Source organism: Sorex fumeus, unplaced genomic scaffold, assembly GCF_029834395.1.
Source record: "Sorex fumeus unplaced genomic scaffold, SorFum_2.1 ptg000014l, whole genome shotgun sequence".
NCBI classification, from domain to species: Eukaryota; Metazoa; Chordata; class Mammalia; order Eulipotyphla; family Soricidae; genus Sorex; species Sorex fumeus.
In genome coordinates, this window is record NW_026606071.1 from 18,508,287 (window position 1) to 18,532,618 (window position 24,332).

General features: G+C 41.2%; 1 protein-coding gene across 1 annotated transcript in view; it reads left to right on the forward strand.

Annotated features, from left to right (window-relative positions):
* Positions 1 to 20,049, forward strand: part of LOC130021015 (aldehyde oxidase 4-like) — an 87,601-nt gene extending 67,552 nt beyond the window's left edge. Inside the window, exons 28-35 of the mRNA XM_056111762.1 lie at positions 2,080 to 2,208; positions 5,347 to 5,421; positions 8,146 to 8,198; positions 8,754 to 8,868; positions 9,049 to 9,114; positions 11,962 to 12,147; positions 18,386 to 18,553; positions 19,767 to 20,049. Coding sequence (XP_055967737.1) covers positions 2,080 to 2,208; positions 5,347 to 5,421; positions 8,146 to 8,198; positions 8,754 to 8,868; positions 9,049 to 9,114; positions 11,962 to 12,147; positions 18,386 to 18,553; positions 19,767 to 19,820 — 846 coding nt within the window. The 3' untranslated portion in view covers positions 19,821 to 20,049. The remainder of the gene's footprint in view (positions 1 to 2,079; positions 2,209 to 5,346; positions 5,422 to 8,145; positions 8,199 to 8,753; positions 8,869 to 9,048; positions 9,115 to 11,961; positions 12,148 to 18,385; positions 18,554 to 19,766) is intronic.
* The last annotated feature ends 4,283 nt before the right edge of the window (positions 20,050 to 24,332 follow it).

A 24,332-nucleotide genomic window follows, 5' to 3' on the forward strand; every position in this document is an offset into this window, starting at 1 on the left:
CAAACCTCGAAACCCAGCGGCTTTTGGCTGAAATGCATCCAGTCTCTGCAGTAGGTTACCGGTGCTGGGCCAACCCAGGTGGGAATAGGTTTCGTGCCTTGGCCTGTTCCCCCCGGTGGCCCAGTGGCCACCATTCTCCAGAGGTCAGTCAGGTTTGGGCCCCCAGTGATGAGACATGCAGAGCCTCACGGGAAGGGGATGGAGCTGGTCCTATCCTCCCCACCCCAACGAGACCCCAAGTCATCACCCACGAACGGCCTCTTTGGCTCCTGATAAAGCTGCTTGATGGCCATGATCCCAGAGACTCAGAAACAAATCTTGAAAACCCAGTGGCTTTTGGCAGAAATGCATCCAGATCCCACAGTACATTACTGTCGCCGGGCCACCCCAGGGGGGAAAGGGTGCTGTCCCTCCGCCTGCTTCCCCCTGGCAGCTCGGTGGCCATCATCCTCCAGAGTCCATTGGACAGTCAGGCTTGGGCCCTCAGTGACGAAACTTGTTGGTCCTCACAAGAGGGGGTGGAGCCGGGCTTGTCCTCCCCACTCCAATGAGACCCCAAGTCATCGCCCATGAATGGCCTCTCTGGCTCCTGATCAAGCTGCTTAACGGCCATGATCCCAGAGACTCAGAAACAAATCTTGAAACCCAGCGGCTTTTAGCAAAAATGCGTTGGGACCCCACAGTAGATTACTGTCGCCAGGCCACCCCGGGGGGAAAGGGTGTTGTCCCTCTCCCTGCTCCCCCTTGGCGGCTCAGTGGCCATCATCCTCCAGAGGTCACTGGACAGTCAGGTCTGGGCCCACAGTGATGAATCTTGTTGGGCCTCACAGGATGGGGGTGGAGCCGGTCCTGGTCTCCCCGTCCCAACGAGACCCCAAGTCATCGCCCACAAACGACCTCTCTGGCTCCTGATCAAGCTGCTCAACGGCCATGATCCCAGAGACTCAGGAGCAAATCTCGAAACCCAGTGGCTTTTGGCAGAAATCCCTCCAGATTTAAGTGTTAAAATTTCGGATTTTCAAAATCACATGGCCCTACTGCAGCCACGCGACATCATATGTTATTCGTAACCAGCAATAGAACACAAATTCTCTATTGTTGCCTTTTCAGCAGATTTGAGTGTTGGGGTAAAATCTCAAATAATAATAGTGGGTCTGGTGTCAAAATATTAAATGTGATCAAAGTAGAGAGAGAGTATTGTGGAAATCATCTGCCCCACAGGTAGGGGGAGGGGGTGGGATGAGGGTATACTGGGGTTTTTGGTGGTGGAGAATGGGCACTGATGAAGAGACGGGTGTTTCATTGTATAACTGAGACTTAGACCTGAAAGCTTTGTAACTGTTCTCACGGTGATTCAATAAATAAAATTATAAAAAATGGGAAAAAAAAAGTAAGGTGGAGTTCATGCACAACTCAATCAGCTAATCAGTGGCTGAATAAATAGCAGTACTCCTACATAAAAAATAAATAAATAAATAAATAAAAATAAAAAGCAATGTTATCTTTCACTGAGCATGTAAAAACCTCCCAGCTCATAATCTACTTAGAAAACCTAACAGTAAGCTAAGGAAATGACTCAGCAGTAAAATATTTGCCTTGCATATGTGAGGCCCTGGTTTCCATCCCCAACACCACTAGAGGCGCACACATATACTTACCCACAATTGTTTATTTATATGTACATTCATTCCATGTGTTCCATCCCTGGGTTCCATTCCCAGCAGTACTAATATATACATAAATATTTGTATGTACATGTATATATAATAATATATAATATATATACATGTACATACACTCAACCACAATTGTTCACTTACATGTACATTGATTCCTTTAGTTTAACATTAAGAAGAAAACTAAAACAGAAAAACTCAAGATGCTATCTTAAGTGGTTGCCTTTATAGGATAGCCAGGTTTTATGCATAGTTCAGAAAGAAACAAGGTTGGGAAATGGCTTAAAGAGCTGAAGCACGTGCTTTGGAAACAAACACAAAAAGAATTAAAGGGGTCTTCTTTGCAACTGTGTGGGATTAACCCTCAATGAGATAGATAATACATTTCTTCTGCCTCTGTCAGGTTGTGAGCCGAGAATTGAACATTGACAAGTCGTATGTACACCTGGCTGAGACCAGCACACTCACCGTGCCCAATGCCGTCTTCACTGCAGGCTCCATGGGTACAGACATTTTTGGGAAGGCTGTGCAGGTGACTTTTCTTTCCTTCAGCTTTCTAATGACCATACCAACGGGGTTCTTAGCCCACTCCTACAATTTGAAAAAATGAAACAGCAGTAATTGGGCTAAGTCATTCCACCAGCCCAGTTACTAGCCAATGGGCAGAGCTCTGATTCCATAGGTTCCAGCACTTGTTGAGGTTATAAATGTAAGTCACTTCTATGCTTCCAATTACTCTGAGATGATTAAATTTTCATGAAGCACTTTTATTTATATAATCCCTCTCCTTTCATTAGTTAAAACATCCAGTCTAAAATGTATGTCACCAGAACTATCTTTGTTCCTTCTTTGCTCAGACCTGAGGGTGAAAAGAGGAAGTGGTGGTCTTTAGCACTTCCCTCTCTGCATGTACTCTCTCGTCCATTCCCTCCTAGTCTAGAACTAGACCCTTATAAAGCCCAAAGAAGACAGCATGGAAATAAGAGGCAAAAGATACCACTCTGCCACATCCATGCCTTCTGTTTATCTTCCAGATCATCTTCCCTTCTGGACACCACCAGGCTCTCCTCTCACAACCCCTTCTGAGAATTAACATAGACAATTCACTCATATAAATTTAACCATTTCACCCACCCCAGGTCACTTGAGCCCCAAGCCACCTCTTTTTCCTACACCCTTTTAGTTGAGGTCCTTTAAAACTCTAGAAATTAGAGAGTACTAAAGGCTGGGAGGATGGTTGTGTATAGTTATTGCTTAATGATTATAGAATTCTTTTTGGAGAAGGAGGAGGAAGAAGAGTGGAAAGGGAAAGGGGAGCTGGAGGTGAAGGGGAAGGAGAAGTGGAAGAAAGAGGAAAGGAAGAAGGAGAAGGAGGTGGAGGGGAGGGGGAGGGGGAGGGGGAGGAGAAGGGAAGGGGGAGGGGAAGAGGAAGGGGAGGAAGAAGTTCAATTTACAACCTGAAAACTTTTTTGCTGTTGAAAACTATGTGAATATTTTCAGGTGTCTTTGAGACTAAGTAAAACTCTGCATTAGAAGTCTAAAAGTGTAGGAAATCTCAACAGCCTCAACTCCTTTTTACCACTGAAGTGGGAGAGGGAACTGTTGTGATCTTCACTGGAAGTGGACCCCTGTATTTGGAATAAGGAGCTATTCTAACTGTTGGACTAGTCTTAGCCTTTTAGGCGCTTAGCTAATGAGTCAGAAAAGATTTTTTAACATCCTGCAATTTATAAATAACAAATTAATAAGTGATAACAAATTAATAAGTGATAACATAAAATAGGAAAAACTTAATGACAAGGTTCATAAATCTAAGTGGAAGAAGCTATAAAAAGAGAAATTTGGAATTCTTCTTCTTCCATGTACTTTTGGGTCATCTCTTAGGCAGCAAAGAAACCTGGTAAGGTGTCTATTGCCATCCTTGAGTCTGGTCCCAAACATGGCAAGGAAAGCAGCCTGGGAAAGCACCTTTCCTGTGCTCAAAGAGCTGCAATAAGTCTTGTGGCTGGAACAGAGATAGTGAAAAAGAGCAAACAGAAAGTAAGAAAGATAGTTGGGTGAGGTTGAAGTATAAATGATCATTGTAAAATATAGAGAAAAGACTTACGTGGGTTAGGGTATTGTTCACTCTTCTTTGGTGGGTTTTTTTATTTACTATAATGCAAAGGAAGCTGGAAAAATACTATCTGGAATTTGGCACTTCAAATGCCAGGAGGAATCAACCCACCCCCAAATATAAAATGGTCAAAGTCTTCATTCAAAGGGGTTTAAAAGGGTACAAAGGAATGACAAACGTTTTCTCAATATGTCTCTCTCTAGAAGGTAAGGCTTATCTTAGGAAACCAGCAGATTGCCTAGTGTTCACCTATACACAGGTGTAAATGGTCAGGGCACAATTAAAATAGCTGCTGTTTGGAAAAGTGGTAACTTAGACTTGGGTTTGCTTTAGGTGTGGGCTCTTTCGAAGGTATCCATTTGAATAAAACTGATTAAACCTGCAAAGATAGATCTTTGACAATACAATATCCACAATGCATGAAAAACCAGTCCAATGAATATTAGATGATGACAAGGAATAAAGTGCAAATAAAAATCTAGTGGCAATTTAAATGAGACAAGTGGAGAAAAAAAAATCAATCCTTGGGGCCAGAGCAAGTAGGTAAAACATTTGCCTTACATGCGACTGACCAGGATTCAATTCCTGTTATTACATTTGGTCCCAGAACTCAGGAGTAATTCCTGTGTGCAGAACCAGGAGTAACCCCTGAATATTGCTAGATATGGCCCCAAAACTGAAGAAAGAAAGAAAGAAAGAAAGAAAGAAAGGAAGGAAGGAAGGAAGGAAGGAAGGAAGGAAGGAAGGAAAAAAAGGAAGGAGAAGAGGAAGAAAATCAATCCATCCACTGGCAATAGATACTCGAACTCCAAAATGTGTGTACCACAGCAACAAATACCTTTTTCACATTCCAAGAAGCAGTTATGTCCTGAAACATAATATCATCACCCAATCAAATTAATATTCTTACTCTCAAGTATATTGGTGTGTAGAATGGTTTGCACACATCATTTTGGTTTTGCTTCAGAAGTACAAGACAGCTATAAATCTAAAGAGATGGTACCTACATTTATGTTAGCACATATTAAAAGATAATTATAATAAATATCACTTTTAAATTATATGGCAGGATCCACAATATTTTTTCCCTTCAAAAGTATAAGGTAGTATATCAAGCAAAATACGTCAGGAGAAAGACTAATAGTGGATTATCCCGTTTACATGTAGTATATAAAGAAACAAAGCAAGGAACTAGACAATGTTCAATGGAAACAATTCTTACAACAAAATCAAAGTTACCAAGGGGGAACTGGGAGAGAAGAAGGCAGGAGAGATGAGAAGGAGCCTAGGGATCGATGGAGGAATATTATTATTGTGATGTGCTGCAGTTATCTTGTATGCCTAAAGCATAAAAATTATCACCATTGTAAATCATATTACTTAAAGGATAAAAAAGACTTCCTTCCATTACTCAAGTTTAAAAAAATCTCCTGCCAAGAAGTTGAAGAAGTAGGTTCATAAAGCTGTCAGTCGGTTTGATTAATTTAGATCCTTAACATTTTGTAACTCCTATTAATTTCCGGTTTTGATGTCATTTCAAATATTTATGTTTAGAATGCCTGCCAAATTCTTATGTCCCGTCTTCAGCCAGTGATGAAGAAAAACCCTAAAGGAAAATGGGAGGATTGGGTGAGTATTTTCTCTGTGACCTCTGCCCAGAAAAGGCAACAACATCCAACTGGGGTAAAAACCCTTGGTGCCGGAGGATGCCCACTCAAGAGCCAAATATTGACTAGCATTTGCTTTTGCATTTCCAAAAGACCAAAAGATATGTATGTGTTCACTGATATTTGACATAATTTTGAAGCTTAATTTAATTGACTTATTTAGCATAGGGGCCATCTACCACCCTACCTCTGAAAGAGCTAGGGTGGGGGGAAAGTGAGGCCACTCCCCACTATTCAATAGCAAGACTGGATGCTCAGCCTGGTATTGCTCACCAGTCACTGGAGCTACATTGTTTTTTTTTAATTTCCTCCTTTATTTAAACACCATGGTTTACAAAGTTGTTTGTAATGCATTTTTTACAGGCATTCAATATTCCAACACCAATCCCACCACCAATTTTTCCTTCCATCCCCATTTGCCCAACCACTCCCTTTCCCAACCACAAAATATTTTTTTATATTCTTGTTACAACTAAACTGCTAATAAAATATCAAAAAAATTATCAGTAAAAGAAAATCTGTGAAAATTGTCATATCTTACCATGGGGACATTAAGTCCTTATCTTAGGATTTACTAAGCGGTGGTTGCTAGTGGAACTTTCTGCATTAATGTTTTTGTTTATTGAGCTTAGTTGACCCCGACTTTACTTTCTCATCTAATTTGGTGTGATCCTACTGGGCTGTCAGTGTTGTAGCGTTTGGAGGTGTCATTCACAGCCATGGGTTCCTGAAACTGCAGAATATTTAACTGGGCATGAGCTTACATGGCCAGAGTTGTGCAATGTGGGTGTGACTCCACCCCCTACTCCAAGATGACACTAGAGTTCTCAGTCAAAAGTCAGATGTACCTGAGATTTTTGGCATTTTGGGTCTCCGCAGTGGTCACTCATGAAGTGGTGGAGTTAGGAGGCCGATAGCATGACAGAAACTATGAGTGCATGAGGACAACTGCTGGGCTTCAGCAGGATGGGGACTTAGTCCACACCCCTCTAGAGCTGCCCCTACAGCTGGTGTTTCTGAGATAAAGAAAATGCAGTGCCCAAAATGGAATATTGGGTCTCGCATGTTTTCTCCCTACCCTCAAAGTCTAATTTCTTTTTCTTTCTTTATTGGGGAGGGAGGGGGGTTGGACCATACTTCCTGGCTTTGTACTCCTGGCATGGCTGGGAAACCATGGGGTGCCAGGGAGCCAACCCGGGTCAGCTACATGTAAGGCAAGTGCCCTGCCCACTACACTATTTCTAAATTCCTATTTACTTTTTCTTTCTTTTTTTCTTTTTGACTTTTGGTTCATACCCAGGGGTACCCAGAGGTTACTTTTAGCTCAGTGCTTGAGGGTCACTCCTGGTAGTGCTTAGGAGACCAAGCAGTGCCAGAGGTTGAATTTGGGCCTTCAGCATGCAAAGTTGCAAGCATTTGCTCCAGCTTTTTGAGTTATTTCTCTCAGGCCCTCACCTGAGGGATAAGTGCACCACTTAGGGCACTTGCCTTGCATGGTGCTAACCTGGATTTGATTCTTGGCATCCCATAGGATCCCCCAAGCACTGCCAGGAATGTAGAGCCAGGAGTAACTCCTGAATACTAACTGGTGTGGCTAATAAAAACAAAACCAAAACATTCTTTGAGGATGCATTCCCTGCTATGGTTACTAGTTCCATGAAACAATCTACTCAGTTCTTTGCTTTTCTCTCCAGGGCAATAAAGAATATAGCATTTTACTCTACTTTTAATTCTAATTATTATTACAATTGCCATTACTATTCTTCTCTATCACTAGCCAGTTTACTCCATCAGTCTCTCATTCTATCAATATACTGAGATAGTCAACCAAAAGCATGGTGGGGAAATCAAAGTAATAATACAAACATGGGACTAGAGAGAGATTGGGGCTTAATGCACTTTTCTTGCATACCACTAACCCCAATTTGATCTTTTACGACATATACGGTCCCCTGAGTACCACCAAGAGCGGTGAGCCCAAAACATAAAATCTGAAAAAAAAATACAAACATGATACATATGTATATGCTCAAACAAATATATACATATATATATGATGGAGCGATAGCACAGTGGTAGGACATTTGCCTTGTGTGCAGCCCAGCCCGGCTGAGCCGGGTTCAATTCTTCCACCCCTCTAGGAGAGCCCAGCAAGCTACCAAGAGTATTTCGCCTGCATGGCAAAGCCTGGCAAACTACCTGTGACGTATTCAATATGCCAAACACAGTAACAAGTCTCACAATGGAGATGTTACTGGGCCTGCTCGAGCAAATCAATGAACAATGGGAGGACAGTGTTACAGTGCTACTCATGCATACACACATGGGTATATACATACTAAGCAAGAATACATATGTAAATGAAGATATACATGATCATATATTTATATATATGCGTATACATACATCTATACATATGAACCTGGGCACATAAATATTACCTAGCTCCTTCCCTAATTTAAGAAGTAATCACTTGATACCATGCAATCCCCCAAAATAGATGGTCTCAGAGGTCAACTAGCCATGACCTATAAACACATCCTTGAAAAGCACACCCTATGGCTTACAGTCTTACTTGAGGTGAGCATGGTAGAGAATCTGCTGTAAACAAATGCTTTTTTTTTGTACAGAAAGCATTTTTCATTCTTTTCCCTAAATTTTTATTATAACCTATCATCTCTTGTAGGTTGCAAAAGCTTTTGAAGAATCCATCAATCTTTCAACAACTGGATATTTCAAGTAAGAGAGGTTTGGTAGAATCATGATTAAGGCACTTGCCTTGCATACAGTCAACTCCAGTTTGATCCTTGGCACCACCACAGATGTCCCCTGAGCACAGCTCGGTAGTGACCCCTGAGCACAGGGTTAGGATTGAGTCCTGAACACAGACAGATATGGCAAGCAGACAAAGAGAGTTTGGGATACTTGGGCAGCAATGGTGAGAGCTCGTGAATCTGAGCAGATGCTAGGAGAATACAAGGGCTCTCCCCATGTTCATCCTTCAGCCTGGGGCCTGCAGGTAAAGAAGGAGATCTGGGGACTTCTGGGAACCACCACTGTTTACAGTCCATAGCTATCTATGCACACTCTGACATATCCCAGAAATATTCTCTGGAGGACAGGGTGGCATGTGAATAGGCCCTCTCCCAAGGTCTGCAGTGATCAGCACAGGCCCCTGGCTGGAGACAGAAAAGAGGACTTCGGTGCTATGGGGCTACCAGAGCCCAACAGACAATCTGATTACTAGTAGTGAAGACACTGCCAATTTGTTTTCCTCCTGACTGCACTTCCCAGAGGCTACCAGACATACATGGACTGGGAGAAGGAGGAAGGTAAACCTTATCCATATTGGGTTTATGGAGCAGCCTGTTCTGAAGTGGAAATCGACTGTCTGACTGGGGCGTATAAGGTAAAGAACATGTGCTGTCACTAACGTCCTAGTGAAAACACATGCTGATGTTTTTCCTTCTTTATGCTATAAATACTAATCAAGTTGATCCTCCCAGTGGGACAAAGACAGAGCTGTTAATTCATTAAGATGTATTTTAAATAAGAAATAATGTGCAGAATTTCTTTTCTCTTGGCACAGCAACGGAGGACTGATATCTTCATGGATGCTGCTTTCAGCATAAACCCAGCCCTGGATATTGGACAGGTACGTGATGCCAGAACTACCCCACAGAGTGACTGGTCAATTCCACTCAGATTTTTGTTATTCCTTAATTTTTTTCAGAGTTCTTCACATATTGTATATACCTGGTTTAAAAAAAACTCAGCAATATACTATATAGACATATGTATATATTTATATTTAATATATAATGCATGCATAAAGATAAAATAGCTAAATAGGGAGAGAATTTAGAGAAAATGAAGAATAAATGATAAAATGTTAGAAGAAAATTTCCAGAAAAAGTGTACAATTATTGTCTTCTTGTGGCAGGAATATGTGATTTATTCTGCTTTATAATTCTCTATGTTTATAATTTTTCTTCAGTCCACATTAATTTATTCACAATTAGAGAATGTTAGATAAATGCATTAAAAAGCAACATCATTACTCATATTCAGTTTAAACAGATTCCACAATTTGGAGATATATGAAGAAAAGTAATGTTTGAATACAATTTTCCTCTTGCTGAATTTGAATTCTGGGGATTTTTTTTCCTCAAAAAACATACATAAAATCAATGAACTCAAAGTCTTTTCAGATATCAAGTTTCTAGGAACCATTTTAGTTACTGAGGTAGCTTTTCATTTTAGCTTGGTTTGTGTTTCAAAGTGAGGTCAACAGAGCATCCGCATCAACTCCCTCAGACTTGTCAAGTTGGTCCAAAATCTAACTGTAAGGATCTGGAGGTTTAACAGTTTGTCAAATCCTACAGACATGTAGTGCTTATTCTGTCAACAGCTTCATCCCACTCTAAGTCCTAAGAGATGATTTACCTAGATTGGCCAATGAGTTTTAAGAAGTGGGTCATCATCAAGTGGTGCTCAGAAGACTGGGGAGCAAGGGTGCAGGAGTTCCAGAGAGTCTGATGGTTCAGTGTGAGGTCTGAGGATGTGGAGTTGCTTGGACACTGTGGTACTGGGATTATCCAGATCACAGTGAGATTCAGGGGCAGGGAGGGGACAGGGACATCCAAGACCACACTCAGTAGTACACTGCACAAAAGCACCTCAATCCCTGCTCTATCTCTCTAGTCCCTGAGTGGGTTTTTACTGGTATTTGTATGTTTATCAAACATTGGTGCACAGGCTCTGCAACAGAAGCACTTATGATATTTACTGGGTGTGTGATTTTCTGGCCCACATAATTCCAAACTTGTGCTATCAGCACTTTGCTGCTCTGCAACTTGGAATCTGCACCTGAAATGCATTTTGACTGCTTCTTTGTTTGTTTTTGAGTCATACCCAGCGGTGCTCAGGAACTATTCCTGGCTTGGTGCTCAGGAATGATCCCTGGTGTTATCCAGACAACCATATGTGGTACTGGAGAGAACCAGGGTCAGTCACATGTAAGTCAAGTGCCTTACCTTTGATAACTTACTTTCCAGACTTCTAAAATTCATCTTAAACATGTGAAGTCTGAGAATTACATCTAGTCACAGCTCCCACCTCCCCTTCTCTTTCCCTTTCCTTGTCTCATGCCTGATTCAAGCAGAAATGAAAAGGAAGATTTACCAGGAAAATACTACATGTACTCCCCTGGGAAAGAAAAGAAAAGCAGCCATGTGTTAGACTGGAACTCTTGGACCCCAATCCTTTCTTTCCTTTTATCTTTCTCAAGAATTTAGAAATACTGGATTTTAAATATACCTTATTTCTAAATTTAGTATTAAAAAAATACAAGTGTAGTCTAGACTCTCCAGGAAGACAGCCTTTTTAATTTTTTTTATTAAATCACTGTGAGATAGACCCTTACAAAGCTGTTCATAATTTGGTTTCAGTAATATAGTGTTCCAACACCCATCCCTCCACCAGTGTGCATTTCCTAGGGTCAGTGTCCCCAGGGAAGACAGATTTTAAAGGGGTGCTTTTCCCTCAAGCATAATAGTTTATAAATAAAGCACAACATGACTTTTTTTGGTTTTTTAAATAGTTAATTGAATTAAATATTAATTAAAAATTTAATAAAAATATTTCTCCCAACCTACATTATTTAATATCTATCTCCTCTCCATAATAAATAAATGAAAGAATTCAAGATATAATAGCCTGCAGTGCTTTATTTCTTTTTAATCAACTATCTCTTTTAAATTGGGACTATACAATGCTCAGAATCAGGTCCAGATCCTAAAATATGCAAGACATGTACTCTATCACTTGAACCACATCCCTGTCTCACAGTTCATGCTGCATTACTGTTAAATTCCTTCTTTTCATCTACTTCAAATGACCTTTACTAAGATTCTACATACTAGGCATCATGACAAGCAGATAATGCAAGGCTAGACCTCTCCGGGGCTTCTAAATTAGTAAGAGGATGAGAGAGGGTTAAAAGAGAGTGTAGTGAACAACAAAAAGACTGTGAGTACTTCCAGAGTGGAAGACATGTTTTAGACGGAGTGAACCAGAAGAAAGCAATTTCTAAGTCCATGGGCTGGTAGAAGTAGCCTAAAGGCTCCAGAGGCAATTATTTATTTGAACTGGAGGATAATTAAGAGTTTTCCAGGTGGACAAATATAGGTGGGAAGCAATTAAGAATGTCAAGAGAAACTATATTTAAAAAGATTTGAACAAATTTGGTGGGCTCAGATTTACCTGGAACCTGGAAAAATGTTGGCGATCTGAGTGAGAAGAGTAAAGACAAGGTCAGGCAAGTTAGTAGACATAGATCCTAGAGGAGCTTTTTAAGTTCACCGCAGTACTTTCAAGAATGAATGACTGTGCTCAGAGCTTCAGTCACATTAAAAATATTCATTCAACCAACAATTTACCACCATTTATTCAACTATTCATCTACTTATGAACTATAACTTATTTTTCTTTTTGCCTTTAGGTTGAAGGAGCATTTATCCAAGGCATGGGATTATATACCACAGAAGAGCTGAAATACTCCCCAGAAGGTGTGCTTTATTCTCGGGGTCCAGATGACTACAAGATCCCCACTGTCACCGAGATACCAGAAGAGTTTTTTGTCACTTTGGTGCATTCTCGCAATCCCATAGCCATCTACTCATCCAAGGTAAGGACTCAAGACTTTATATTAGTTTTCTATAAATTCTATAACAAAATACAACAAAGTAGGTGGCTTAAACAGTAGAGATCTGGAGCCAGAGCAATAGTATAGTGGGTAGGGCACTTGCCTTGCATGTGGCCAACCCAGGTTTAATTCTGGGCACCCCATATGATTCCCTCAGCCAATCAAGAATTAAGTGCAATTTGAGCACAATGCCAGGAGTAAGCCCTGATTACCACCAGGTATGGTCCAAAAACAAACAAACAAACAAACAAACAAAAAACCAACAGAGATCTATTGTATCCTAGTTCTACAGTTGACAAATCAGATTTAATTTTTTCCAAGGCATCTCTGCGACTTAGTGACTTACAGAGGATGGTCTACTCACCGTGTCTTAATATGATCACGCATGTGTCCTCTATGCATGTCCTAATTTCCTTTTCTTATAAATTTACCAGTAATACTGAATTATAGCATAGATTGAAGATCTCCTTTTAACTTAATGTAGCCTTTAGAAACCTTATTTCACAGTACAGTCACACTCAATGGTGTTAAGTTAGGACTCAACCCATGAATTTGGAAGGGAAGGGCATGAATTCAGTCCACAATGGGTCTACTTTTTAAAAGAAACTGTGAAACAATTCCCTGAAATTTATAACTCCTTGTAATGTAAAAATAATATTCCCACAAAGGGGGGTGGGGGAGAGAAGAAACTCGGGCAGAGTTAGAGTCTTGCATTCATTTGTGGGATTTTTTAAAAAGTGTAAGACTAATATCCAAGGCCAGGAAAACAGGGGCTAGGAGGACTGGTCAATGAGTGGAAGTTTGCCACAAGTGCTTGGCAGGCAGAGGGCAATTAGGATAGAGAAGGGACGAGTATGACAATAGTGGTTGGAAATGATCACTGGACAAGAACTGAGTGCTGAAAGTAGGTAAAGGGATATACATGATAACCTTCAAGTATCTGTATTGCAAATCATAATACCCAAAAGAAGAAAGAGAAAGAGAGAGAGAGAGAAGAAAAGGAAAAATCCCTGCCATAGAGGTGGATGTGGGGGTGAGGGTAGAGGCAGGAAGGAAACTGGGGACATTAGTGGTGAGAAATGTACACTAATAAAGGGATGAGTGTTGGAACATTATATGACAGAAACTCAATCATGAACAACTTTGTAACTGTGTGTCTCACTGTGATTCAATTAAAAAATTGAATAGCACTGTAGCACTGCCCTCCCATTGTTCATCTATTTGCTCGAGCGGGCACCAGTAACGTCTCCATTTTGAGACTTGTTACTGTTTTTGTTTTGTTTTTTTTTCTCTCTTTTTTTGTAGGAGTACTGCTATTTATTCAGCCACTGATTAGCTGATTGAATTGTGCATGAACTCCACCTTACTTTTTTTTTCTTTTTCCATTTTTTATAATTTTATTTATTGAATCACCGTGAGAGCAGTTACAAAGCTTTTGGGTCTAAGTCTCAGTCATACAATGAAACACCCATACCTTCACCAGTGCCCATTTTCCACCACCAAAAATCCCAGTATTCTCCATCCACACCCTCCCCCTGCCTGTGGGGCAGATGATTTCTACATTACTCTCTCTCTACTTTGATCACATTCACTTTTTCGACACCAGACCCACCATTATTTGAGATTTTACCCCAACACTCAAATCTGCTGAAAAGGCAACAATAGACAATTTGTGTTCTATTGCTGGTTATGAATAACATATGATGTCGTGTGGCTGCAGTAGGGCCATGTGGTTTTGAAATTCTGAAATTTTAACACTTAAATCTGGAGGGATTTCTGCCAAAAGCCACTGGGTTTAGAGATCTGCTCCTGAGTCTCTGGGATCATGGCCGTTGAGCAGCTTGATGAGGAGCCAAAGAGGCCGTTCGTGGGCGATGACTTGGGGTCTCATTGGGGTGGGGAAGACAGGCCTGGCTCCACCTCCCCCCCCCCCCATCCCGGGAGACCCAACAAGTTTCATCACTGTGGGCCCAAGCCTGACTGTCCAATGGCCTCTGGAGGATGACAGCCACCAAGTCACCAAGAGGGAGCAGGCGGGGGGACAGCACCCATTCCCCCCTGGGATGGCCCGGCGACAGTAACCTACTGCGGGGTCCGGACATATTTCTGACAAAAGCCACTGGGTTTCGAGATTTGTTTCTGAGTCTCTGGGATCAAGGCCGTTGAGCAGCTTGATGAGGAGCCAGAGAGGCCATTTGTGGGCGATGACTTGGGGTCTCGTTAGGGTGGGGAGGACAGGCCCGGCTCCACCTCCCCCCTATCCCGTGCGATCCAACAAGTTTCGTCACTGCGGGCCCAAGCCTGACTGTCCAATGGCCTCTGGAGGATGACAGCCACCACGTCGCCAAGAGGGAGCAGGCGGAGGGACAACACCCTTTCCTCCCTGGGGTGGCCCGGCGACAGTAACGTACTGTGGAGTCTGGATGCATTTCTGCCAAACGCCACTGGGTTTTGAGATTTGTTTCGGAGTCTCTGGGATCCTGGCCATTAAGCAGCTTGATCAGGAGCCAAAGAGGCCATTCGTGGGCGATGACTTGGGGTCTCGTTGGGGTGGGGAGGACAAGCCCGGCTCCACCCTCATCCCGTGAGGCCCTGTGTGTCTCGTCACTGGGGGCCCAAATGTGACTATCTAGTTGCCTCAGATGGATGGCGACCACTGGGCCACCAGGGGGAACAGGCCAAGGCACGAAACCTATTCCCACCTGGGTTGGCCCAGCACCGGTAGCCTACTGCAGAGACCAGACGCATTTCTACCTAAAGCCACTGGGTTCTGAGATTCGTTTCTGAGTCTCTGGGATCATGTCCATTAAGCAGTTCAATCAGGAACCAAAGAGGCCTTGCCTCCAATTATATAGCTGAGCCGGAGGTGTTTTGTGGGTGTGTTTCCCACATACCTAACTTTTGGCCGTTTACTTTCTTGGTAAACTTTGCCCCAAGTTTTTGGGGTCTGGTCAAAGGCACAGCAGCAATTTTGGGGTATCTAGAAGTCTGAAGATGCCATGAGGCTGCTGATGCACTCGCCTCACAGGTACAGTTGGACCTGCTGGCGGCACCATACCCCCAATTGTTACTGTTTTTGATATATTGAATATGCCACAGGGAGTTTGCCAGGCTCTGCCATGTGGGTGGGATACTCCGAGTAGCTTGATGGGCTCTCCAAGAGGGACGAAGAAATCAAACCCGGATTGGCTACTTGCAAGGCAAACACCCTACTCACTGTGCAAATTTGCATGAACTCCTGCAGCATGTGGACATTAAAGTCCTGTCATCTTCCTAAGTATAGTAGATACAAGGAACAGATAGATTTCTCCATAGCTGGAAGCCTGCCTCATAAGCAAAGGGGAGAAGGCAGCTGGAATAGAGAAGGGATCACTAAGAAAAAGATGGCTGGAGAAATCGGTCGGGATGGGAGATGTGTGCAGAAAGTAGATAAAGGAACAAACATGATAACATCTCAGGGTCTGTATTGCAAACCATAATGCCAAAAAATAGAGAGAGATTATGGGGAATCATGTCTGCCATTGAGGCAGGGGAAGGGTGAGAAAGGGGGGGATATAGCAGGGATATTGGTGGTGGGGAATGTGCACTGGTGGAGGGATGGGTGTTTGATCACTGTGGGATTGTAATCCAAACATGAAAGCTTGAAACTATCTCACGGTGATTCAATAAAATTTAAAAAAAAAAGAAAGAAAGAAAATAGAAAATAATTAAATTAAAGAACTTCTCAGAAAAAAAAAAAGTCCTGTCACCTTACCAAGCAGCTGCCAGCTGTATTCACTTGATCTGCATGTCCTTAGAATTAATCCCTGCCACTGGAATTTTCAGGGAACCATGGTTCTCAGGCAAGGTTATGCTCCTCACAAGAAAATAAGTTAGTTCCAACCTCAACTTGGAGTGCAGATTTTTATCTTTTGTTGCAATAAAGAATTTTAAGAGAAACTGCGGCATTAGCACAGTCCGGCACTTAACTTGCATGTGGCCAACCCAAGTTCAATCCCCAGCAACCCAGAAGTACCCCTCCTCCGAGTCCTAACAGAAATGATCCCTGAGTACAGAGCCAGAAGACCGAGAGCCATTGTTTAAATGAAAAAAAAAAAAACAGGAAAAATAAGAACTTTATGAAAAGAAGAACATTAAAGCAAAAGAAATGTTTATTATAGAACAGAACACATTCAAGAGAGAATGTGGGCTTTGGAGAGAAAATGAGAAGCATAAAGCAAAGTAAAAGTAATATATCAAAAAGAGACATATGGGCATCTCTCAGATGGAAAGACTTGAGTTGCTTTGGGATGCTATTTATGCAAAGCATTTTCCAAGCTGTCTCAACTTAGCCTAAAGGTATTGCTAGGGAATTGTCAAAAAAAAGGGGGGGGGGCATTGCTTCCTTCCTCTTAATTGTCAGACCTTTGTCCTCAGTTGGCAGCAAGTTGATTCCTCTTCAGACTATATTATGTCTATCCAAACATTTCATGGTTTTATGGCTTTCCTAAAGTTTACTGTCAATGGACCCCCTGACTGCCTACCTAAAATTTTAAGGGTCAAAGAGTAAAAAATGTCAGGTTTGTTATGCTAATGAAGCCATGAGATGAAACTAAAATTGTAGGCAAGTTCACCAGCCCGGAGCCCTTTCTGTACCCTATGTTCTCCTGAGTCAGTTTTCATTTGTTCGTGGTATCTCTCCTCACACCATCCCTAAGTCAGAATTAAGTTATCTAACTGAATATTCAGATGGGAGTGTTTCTAAAAACCACTGGGACAAATAATGCCAGCCCATGGATTCTAAATGGTGTATGTTCTTAAATTAAAGGTTCTCAAACAATAGTGTGCAAAGCACAACTTCTCTGATTTCAGTTCTATACTAAGCTCATATCTAGTCAAATAGATAGAAACTTTAATCTTCAGTCTTCAGGAGATTCCTCTGCTTCTTAAGTGTAAATCAGGGACTAGAGCAATAGTACGCTGTGTAAGGCATTTGCCTTGCATGCAGCTGACCTGGATTCAATCTCGGGCATCCCATATGGTCCCCCGAGCACCGCCAGAGGTAATTCCTGAGTGCAGAGCCAGGAGTAACCCCTGAGCATTGCCAGGTGTGACAGAGAGAGAGAGAGGAGAGAGAGAGAGGAGAGAGAGAGAGGAGAGAGAGAGAGAGAGAGAGAGAGAGAGAGAGAGAGAGAAGGTCAATGTTAGGAAGACAGAAAGACTTGCCATCGGAACAGCCTAGCTCCATTGCTGCACTAATTTTCCTGAGGGCATCTCTAGAGACCATCCTGCCCTGGGCACAAGAGATAGCAGAGCCATTTCCCAGGCAGCTCTATCCAAATTATGCACTAATTTGGCACTATCCCACTTCTCTTCTCCTCATAAAAATCTTTTCCTTACACCACTTCTACCTCTTCTTCCACATTTCCTTCAAGGGAAAACCAGAGCCTAAGATAGCCTGTATCTGTGATGGATCTTTTGTCCTGTCTTTCCACTGAGATTTAACACAGACCAGTGGCCAGACTACTTAGAAGTAAGAAAGAAGAAAACTCAACACAAAAAAGCATTGGTGAATTCTTCAAACTATAATACTACCATACCATTAACTCAAAAGTATGTACATGCCAGGGTTATTAGCACATGTGAAAACTTCAAGTCTGCTCTCCAGTGGTTACAATTTCACTGTCTTTCAAGCTCAACTGCAAAAATTATGGTTGTGGGCTGGAGCGATAGTACAGCGGAAAAGGCGTTTGACTTCCATGTGGCACCCGGGTTCATTGCCCGTCATTCTCTATGGTTCCCCAAGCAGTGCCAGGAATGAATCCTGAGTGCAGAGCCAGGAGTAACCCCTAGCATCGCATTAAAAAAAATGTGGTTTTCCGGGTTGTGTTTTGAATTCAACAGAAACAATCTGGAGCCCAAGTTGGAGTCTCCTAGAGGCTACTGTGGGCTTTGGTTTGGGGAGTTTAAACCCAGGGGTGAGGTAGGTATAGGGTAGGTGTAGTGGTAACAGGAATTTTAGCTGCCCTGCTATCATGATTTTATGATGCATTTCTATGAGTCGTTTCAACTAGTATCCTCAAAAAAAAATCAGCATAGGGGTGGAGAGGGTAAAGAAGGAGGGGAGATTTGATTCTGATCATTTAGATACACTATGCTTAGAGGGTGATAAAGCTAAATGAAGTAACTGTGAATCTACACAAATTACTCCTAAAATTTATTTCTGACAACCATCTCTCAGGGATTGGGTGAGGCTGGAATGTTTCTGGGATCTTCTGTGTTGTTCGCCATCTATGATGCAGTATCCGCTGCCCGAAGAGAGAGGGGCCTGACCAAGACCTTCACTCTGAGTAGCCCCGTAACTCCAGAGCTGGTCAGGATGACTTGTGTGGATCAGTTTACAGGCATGGTAAGTGAGAGAGATGTGAAGAGGTCGATTATAATCACCTCTTAGGTGGGTTTTCAGATTCTTGGTATAGATTTGATATTCATGACTAAATTGCTGGGCAGGTTTCCCCCCACCAACTCCCCACAAAAAATTCTTATTTACCTCTACCTGTTATTTCCTATAGACTTCAAAGCAAATGTAAAATGAATGAACCTCTTCAAAATTTATGACTTAATTGTTTCAGACCATAAAGGGGGTTGAGCTCCTGCCTTATATGTGACTGATTCTGGTTCAATTCCCTAGCACTGCCAGAAATGACCCCTAGGCAAGGAGTCATTATTAGTTTCTGAGTACTGTGGGTATGCCTCCAGGGGAAAAAAAAAACAGAAAATCACATTCAGTTGAACTAGCGTTAATAACAAAAAAATCATGGTAGAATTCTTCCCTATACATTTAATCAAAATACAATTTATGTAGTATTTTAATTGCCTCAGTATCTATATTAGGTTAAATAGATATTATATCTGGTCAATTATCCTGGAAATATTTTTAAGCAAGCCCATAAAATAAGTAAAACTGTAAAGTGATTGAGCACACTTTGATAAGTCTTATAAAATCACACACTAATTGAACACAATTTTATTTTCCAGTAGCTATGAATAATCTAGAACTATCATCAGAAGCTAATTTTTAGATGTCATTGCTTACTGTCACCCTAAATGAGTCTCTGATATGAAATTATATTGCACTGCATGACTTTGAAATTACAATGCATCTTATCCTGAATATAACAAATTGATGGGGATAAGAAGATGTATGACTCAAGGATTGAAATAAATTAAAATCATATTATTTTGATAATAATGAAAAGGACATCAACTTGTTACTTTAAAAAAATACCTTTCTCCTGGGATCAGAAAAATAGTATAGAGACTAAGACAGCAGTCTTGCACATGACTGATCCTGGTTTAGTCCCAGCATCACATGGTCTCCTGAGCACCTTGAATCTACCGCACATCACCAGGATGGCCAGGATAATCCTGAAGCATAGAACCTGGGCAGTACCACATGCTCAGACCCTCACATGGAACCATATCTGCTTACCCAGATATTCAGCCCTGAAGTCCTTGATCAGTACTTGGGACTCCCCCTGCAAAAATACAATTTTCCTTCTGAATAACATTTTATATAACAGTCTTTTATTAATAACTTTCTTCTTTCTTTTGTTTTTCAGATTCCCAGAGATGACCCTTCGACATTTACACCTTGGTCTATTCATGTGTCTTAATTCTATGTTTTCTTAGAAAATTAAACAATATATGGTTAATTTTAACATTTTCAAATCAAAGCAAACTATAGATTGGTTCCCAATGTCAAAGGTGATTTTAGCAACTTTTAGTTCTTCTCTGTGGTTTAGGTTTATACCTTATGATTAAGTTTTAGCATGCAAATTTTTAATCAAAGGGTATAATGAGGTTTAGAATTGAAAAAATACTCTTTTTGTTTGCATTATTATCCTGAAGATAATAATATTACTATTATTATTTTTAAGTATGATGAAATTTTCATTAACCTGCACCAACTGAAGAGAGACTGCTCAAATATTTCTTCTACAGAAATCTCAGTCTCAAAAAAATATCCACTACTACAAACCTGTGATATTGTTACCTAACAATGTAAGTAACAATATAACTGTGGAATTCAGTTTTACTGCCACTCAGGGGGCCAATCATATGAGACAAACAGTGACAGAGAAAGAGATCTATTGACAACAAGCTAGAAGTTTCGTGATGATGGACTCACGCCTTCAAAGCAACCCTTTCTATCTACATCCTCACAAAAAAACAGTTTTATAGGGAAAAGGACATGGAAGCATTGTTTTAGGAGGGGAGGGGGCTATTGACTGATAGATGACAGGATGATCAATGAATTCATTCATGGGCTGGTCTTCTGACACACGTCTGATGTAACTGCAAATAAAGATTTCTGATGAACGTTTCAGTTCTCTTATTCTTTAGGAAAATATAAAGGGACATTCTTAATATTTTTAATCATCCCTCACCAGACTGACTTTTCAGTTTCTAATGTTGACTTCAGCTCTCAATTTCTTGGGGCTGGGTTCAATACCTGACTCACCTGAAAAGTCCCACCCTTGACCCACTAGTCGCCTCTAATAGAGGTCTCTGTGGAGTCAGAAGACATGCTGCTTGTCTGTGCTGCAGTCTCCAACTCAATACAATCACAGGTTTCTGCCATTCCTAAGTGGACTGTTTAGAGGAGAGTTAGAAAAGTAAAGCTTCCCAGGCCTCCAGCTGCCCTTATTTACAGTGAGTCATGCACATGGCAGAGTATCATCCTCCCCTGGGAAACCGCATGAGTTAAACAATGATCTCAAGTAACTCCACAAATCCTGTTTAATATCTAAGCACCATCTTTCTTTTGATATGTGCCTACATCAAGAGGCTCAGAATTTTCAGGGGGTCTTTTTCAGTTTGTTACTTTGCTACTTTATATTGCATTGCTTGCGGAAACAAAATCTTATGTCAGGAAAAAAAATGTTTTGTTTTTGGGCCAGAGAGATAGACAGTGGGTAGAGTACTGGTCCTGCATGTGGCCTACCTTCAGCATCCTTGATGGTTCCCTAAGCCTGCCAAGAGTGATCCCTGAGCACAAAACCAAAAGTAAACCCTGCACACTGCTGGATGTGGACCAAAACAATAAAAAAATAAATAAAGTAAATCACTTATCCTAGATCACATAATACTGCATTTATTAGTAGTAATTGTGTAGTAGGAAAATTGATGTGCAGCAGTTATTTCTATGTATGAGAAACTACATTGTAAAAGGAAGAGTAGTGGTAGAAAGAACAGAGCTCCTTCCAAAAAAGGGCTTTATAGCCAATGTGGGGTTTCTTTTTTATAAGAGTGTTAATTACATTCATTAATGCTCTATTAATGAGAGTTCTGCCCTCCTTAACTGATCATCTTCCAAGACCTCACTTTCTATATAATTACTTTAGGGGTATGAATGAAATATTTTTATTGAACATAGGTAAATTCTTACAAAAGCTCTCTTCTTGGGAGAAAAAGAAACTTTTGCTTTGAATATGGAAGTGCTGAGACCATCCTTACCCAATCTACTGTCCCAGTCTTGGTTGAAGCTATTCTAGTGAGTATTTCAATTCTTAATAATGGGAACCTGGGTATTTTTTAATATAGTTTATGATATTAGATTCTTATTTCAAGGATTGCATTTTTCTTACACCTTGAATACTTTCTACTCAGAACTCCAAAATGTAAATGCAGTCTTTGATTAACCAGAATGCTGGAAATTTTCAGGAGCCTGTCAAAAGATCAATGCTTTGTCTCTTCTGAAGTTTTCCCTCTATTGAAGATAATCTTGTTAAAATTATATAAGCCCGGACTGTGTTTAAACAGGGAAAAGACTGCAAAATATATTCTATCTGAATTCTTCCTCAGGGCAGTCCTAAAGCTATGAAGAAACGGAGCCCCTGGGAGGAAAGGATCCTAAACAGAACAAAAGCATTGCTAAGACTATCAAAAGAAGACCATCAATAGTTCTAAGCACATCCCCTTGACAATATCATAGCAACAGATCTGGGAGTCCTTTTGGAAAACTATTTTAAAACTAACTTGGCAAAGGAAAAGGTACATATTTTCCCATGCTGTGGGGGTCACCCACCCAAAACTATACCTGTGTATTCTGGGTATATTCTCTTCCTGGAACATTGCCCACATCCCTGTTTGAGATGTACACTGGGGTGCTCCACTCTGAAAATGTCCAAGTTCTCTCTGAAGCATAAAACCCTCTTTCTCTATCCTTGTATTTCCTGAATAAGCACAAATTACTTTACTATTTGTCTCCTTCCTGAAATTTCTTTCTGCAGAGGTAGGTGATGGATCAGGCTAGGACTGATTTTCCTTTTTCTGAAAATAGCAATTCCTTTCTCCAACCTGAGCCCATGCCTTTCTGAGAAATCTCTCGGTAGTGTACTGATCATCAACTCCTGTGCCATGAAGACCAAGTTGAACCTAAGTGCAGTTTGATAACTGCCAAGTGGAGCTGGTAAGACATAAGGCCAGCACTGTGCAGATGCTCACAGCATTATGGTTATCAGTCCTAAATCTCCTGTGCACTTCCCGTGTGACCAAGGTAGGTAGGAAGGAGGTGAACTCCCCTCTTGAGGCTGTTACCTCTCTTCTCCCCCACTTCACAAAAGTCACTTCTAACACCTTCCTTAGCTTGGTAGTTACCCGTCATCCTTTGTATTCCTTGGCTTATAATCATATCACTCCACCTTCTCCCAGCCTCAGTTGGCTCTCCTCATTCTATGAGTGCCTTTATCAAATTTTCCTCTCCCTATAAGTACACCAGTCATTATATTTAGGGTCCTGTGGGATCCAATGTGGTTGCATCTTAATTTGGTTGCATCTACAAAGACCTAGTTTCTATATAAGGCCACATTGGGAAAGGACCAGAGAGTCTGTCCAGTAGATTAAACATTTTCCTTACCCACAGCTGACCCCTGTTCCCCACTGAGACTGGAGTGTTGATGGCAAGTCTCAGTGTCTGTTCACAGTTTCCAGGTTCTTCAGTATTTTCAAGAATGAAAATATTAAATAATAAAGATGCTCAGATTCAGAGTTGTTGGAAAGATAGAAGAAAAAGTAGAATTTCTATTGCAAAGTAGAAGAAAAAGAAACTGGGAGTTTAGTCCTAGTATAGGACTAAGTTAAATATGGCTCGGAATTTTTTTGTCCTGTCTTTTTGTTGGGGGGCTGAGGGGGCAGACAGATGATAGACCAATTCAGACAGATTGATACAAAGAATGCAAAGATTTCTATATTACAGAGCAGTCAGGCTAACTGAGGGTCTTTTAGGTTGTCTATTTGACCGTTCGCCTAGTTAGCCTAGCTACTGCTCATTATCTCTTAGTCTCCAGTGAGCCTAAGGGCTCAGGTAGAATCTACAATCCTAGGGAATTGTTAACTTCCATCCATCAGAAGAACCACAAAATTTTCAGGAATATTAAAAATGTAGTATTGGACTGTCGTAGAGATATTGTACAGCAATAGCAGTAGAGTGCTTGCCTAGCACATGGGACTGACATGATACTCAGCTGAGCCATAAGGTGCTCCAGCATGACCAGAAGTAATTTCTGAATGCAGAACCAGGAGTTACCCCTGAGCAGCGCTGGATATGGCCCCCAAACAAACAAACAAACAAACAAAATGTAGAATAAAAACAGCTAAAATAGGACTGGTCACACCCAAGAATAGTAGAGATAAGTACCAGGTTTACTCCAGGCTTGGAAGCCGACCTCACGTGCTGGGAGAAAAGGCAGCTCAGATAGAAAAGGGACCACCTACTAAAGGGTGTTTGGAGGGCCTGCTTGGGATGGGAGATGCATGCCAAAAGTAGACTACAGACCGAACATAATGGCCATTCAATACCTGCATTGCACACCACAACACCCTAAAGGAGAGTGAGAGTAAAAGGGAATGTGCCTGCCACAAAGGCAGGGTTGGGGGGAGGGGAAAGGAGGAGTGGTACTCGATTATTCTATGACTGAAAAGTTAGCACAAAAGTTTGTAAGTCTGTAACTGTACCTCACAGTGATTCATTAAAAAAATAATAATAAAAATTAATTTTAAAAAATAAAATACAAATAAGTGAGGAAGAATAAAAATAAATAAAATAAAATAAAATAGGACTGGTCACAGCAGCTGACAAGGAGAAACTGAAATATGCTCTTTGACCACCAAGCACTACCTCTCCC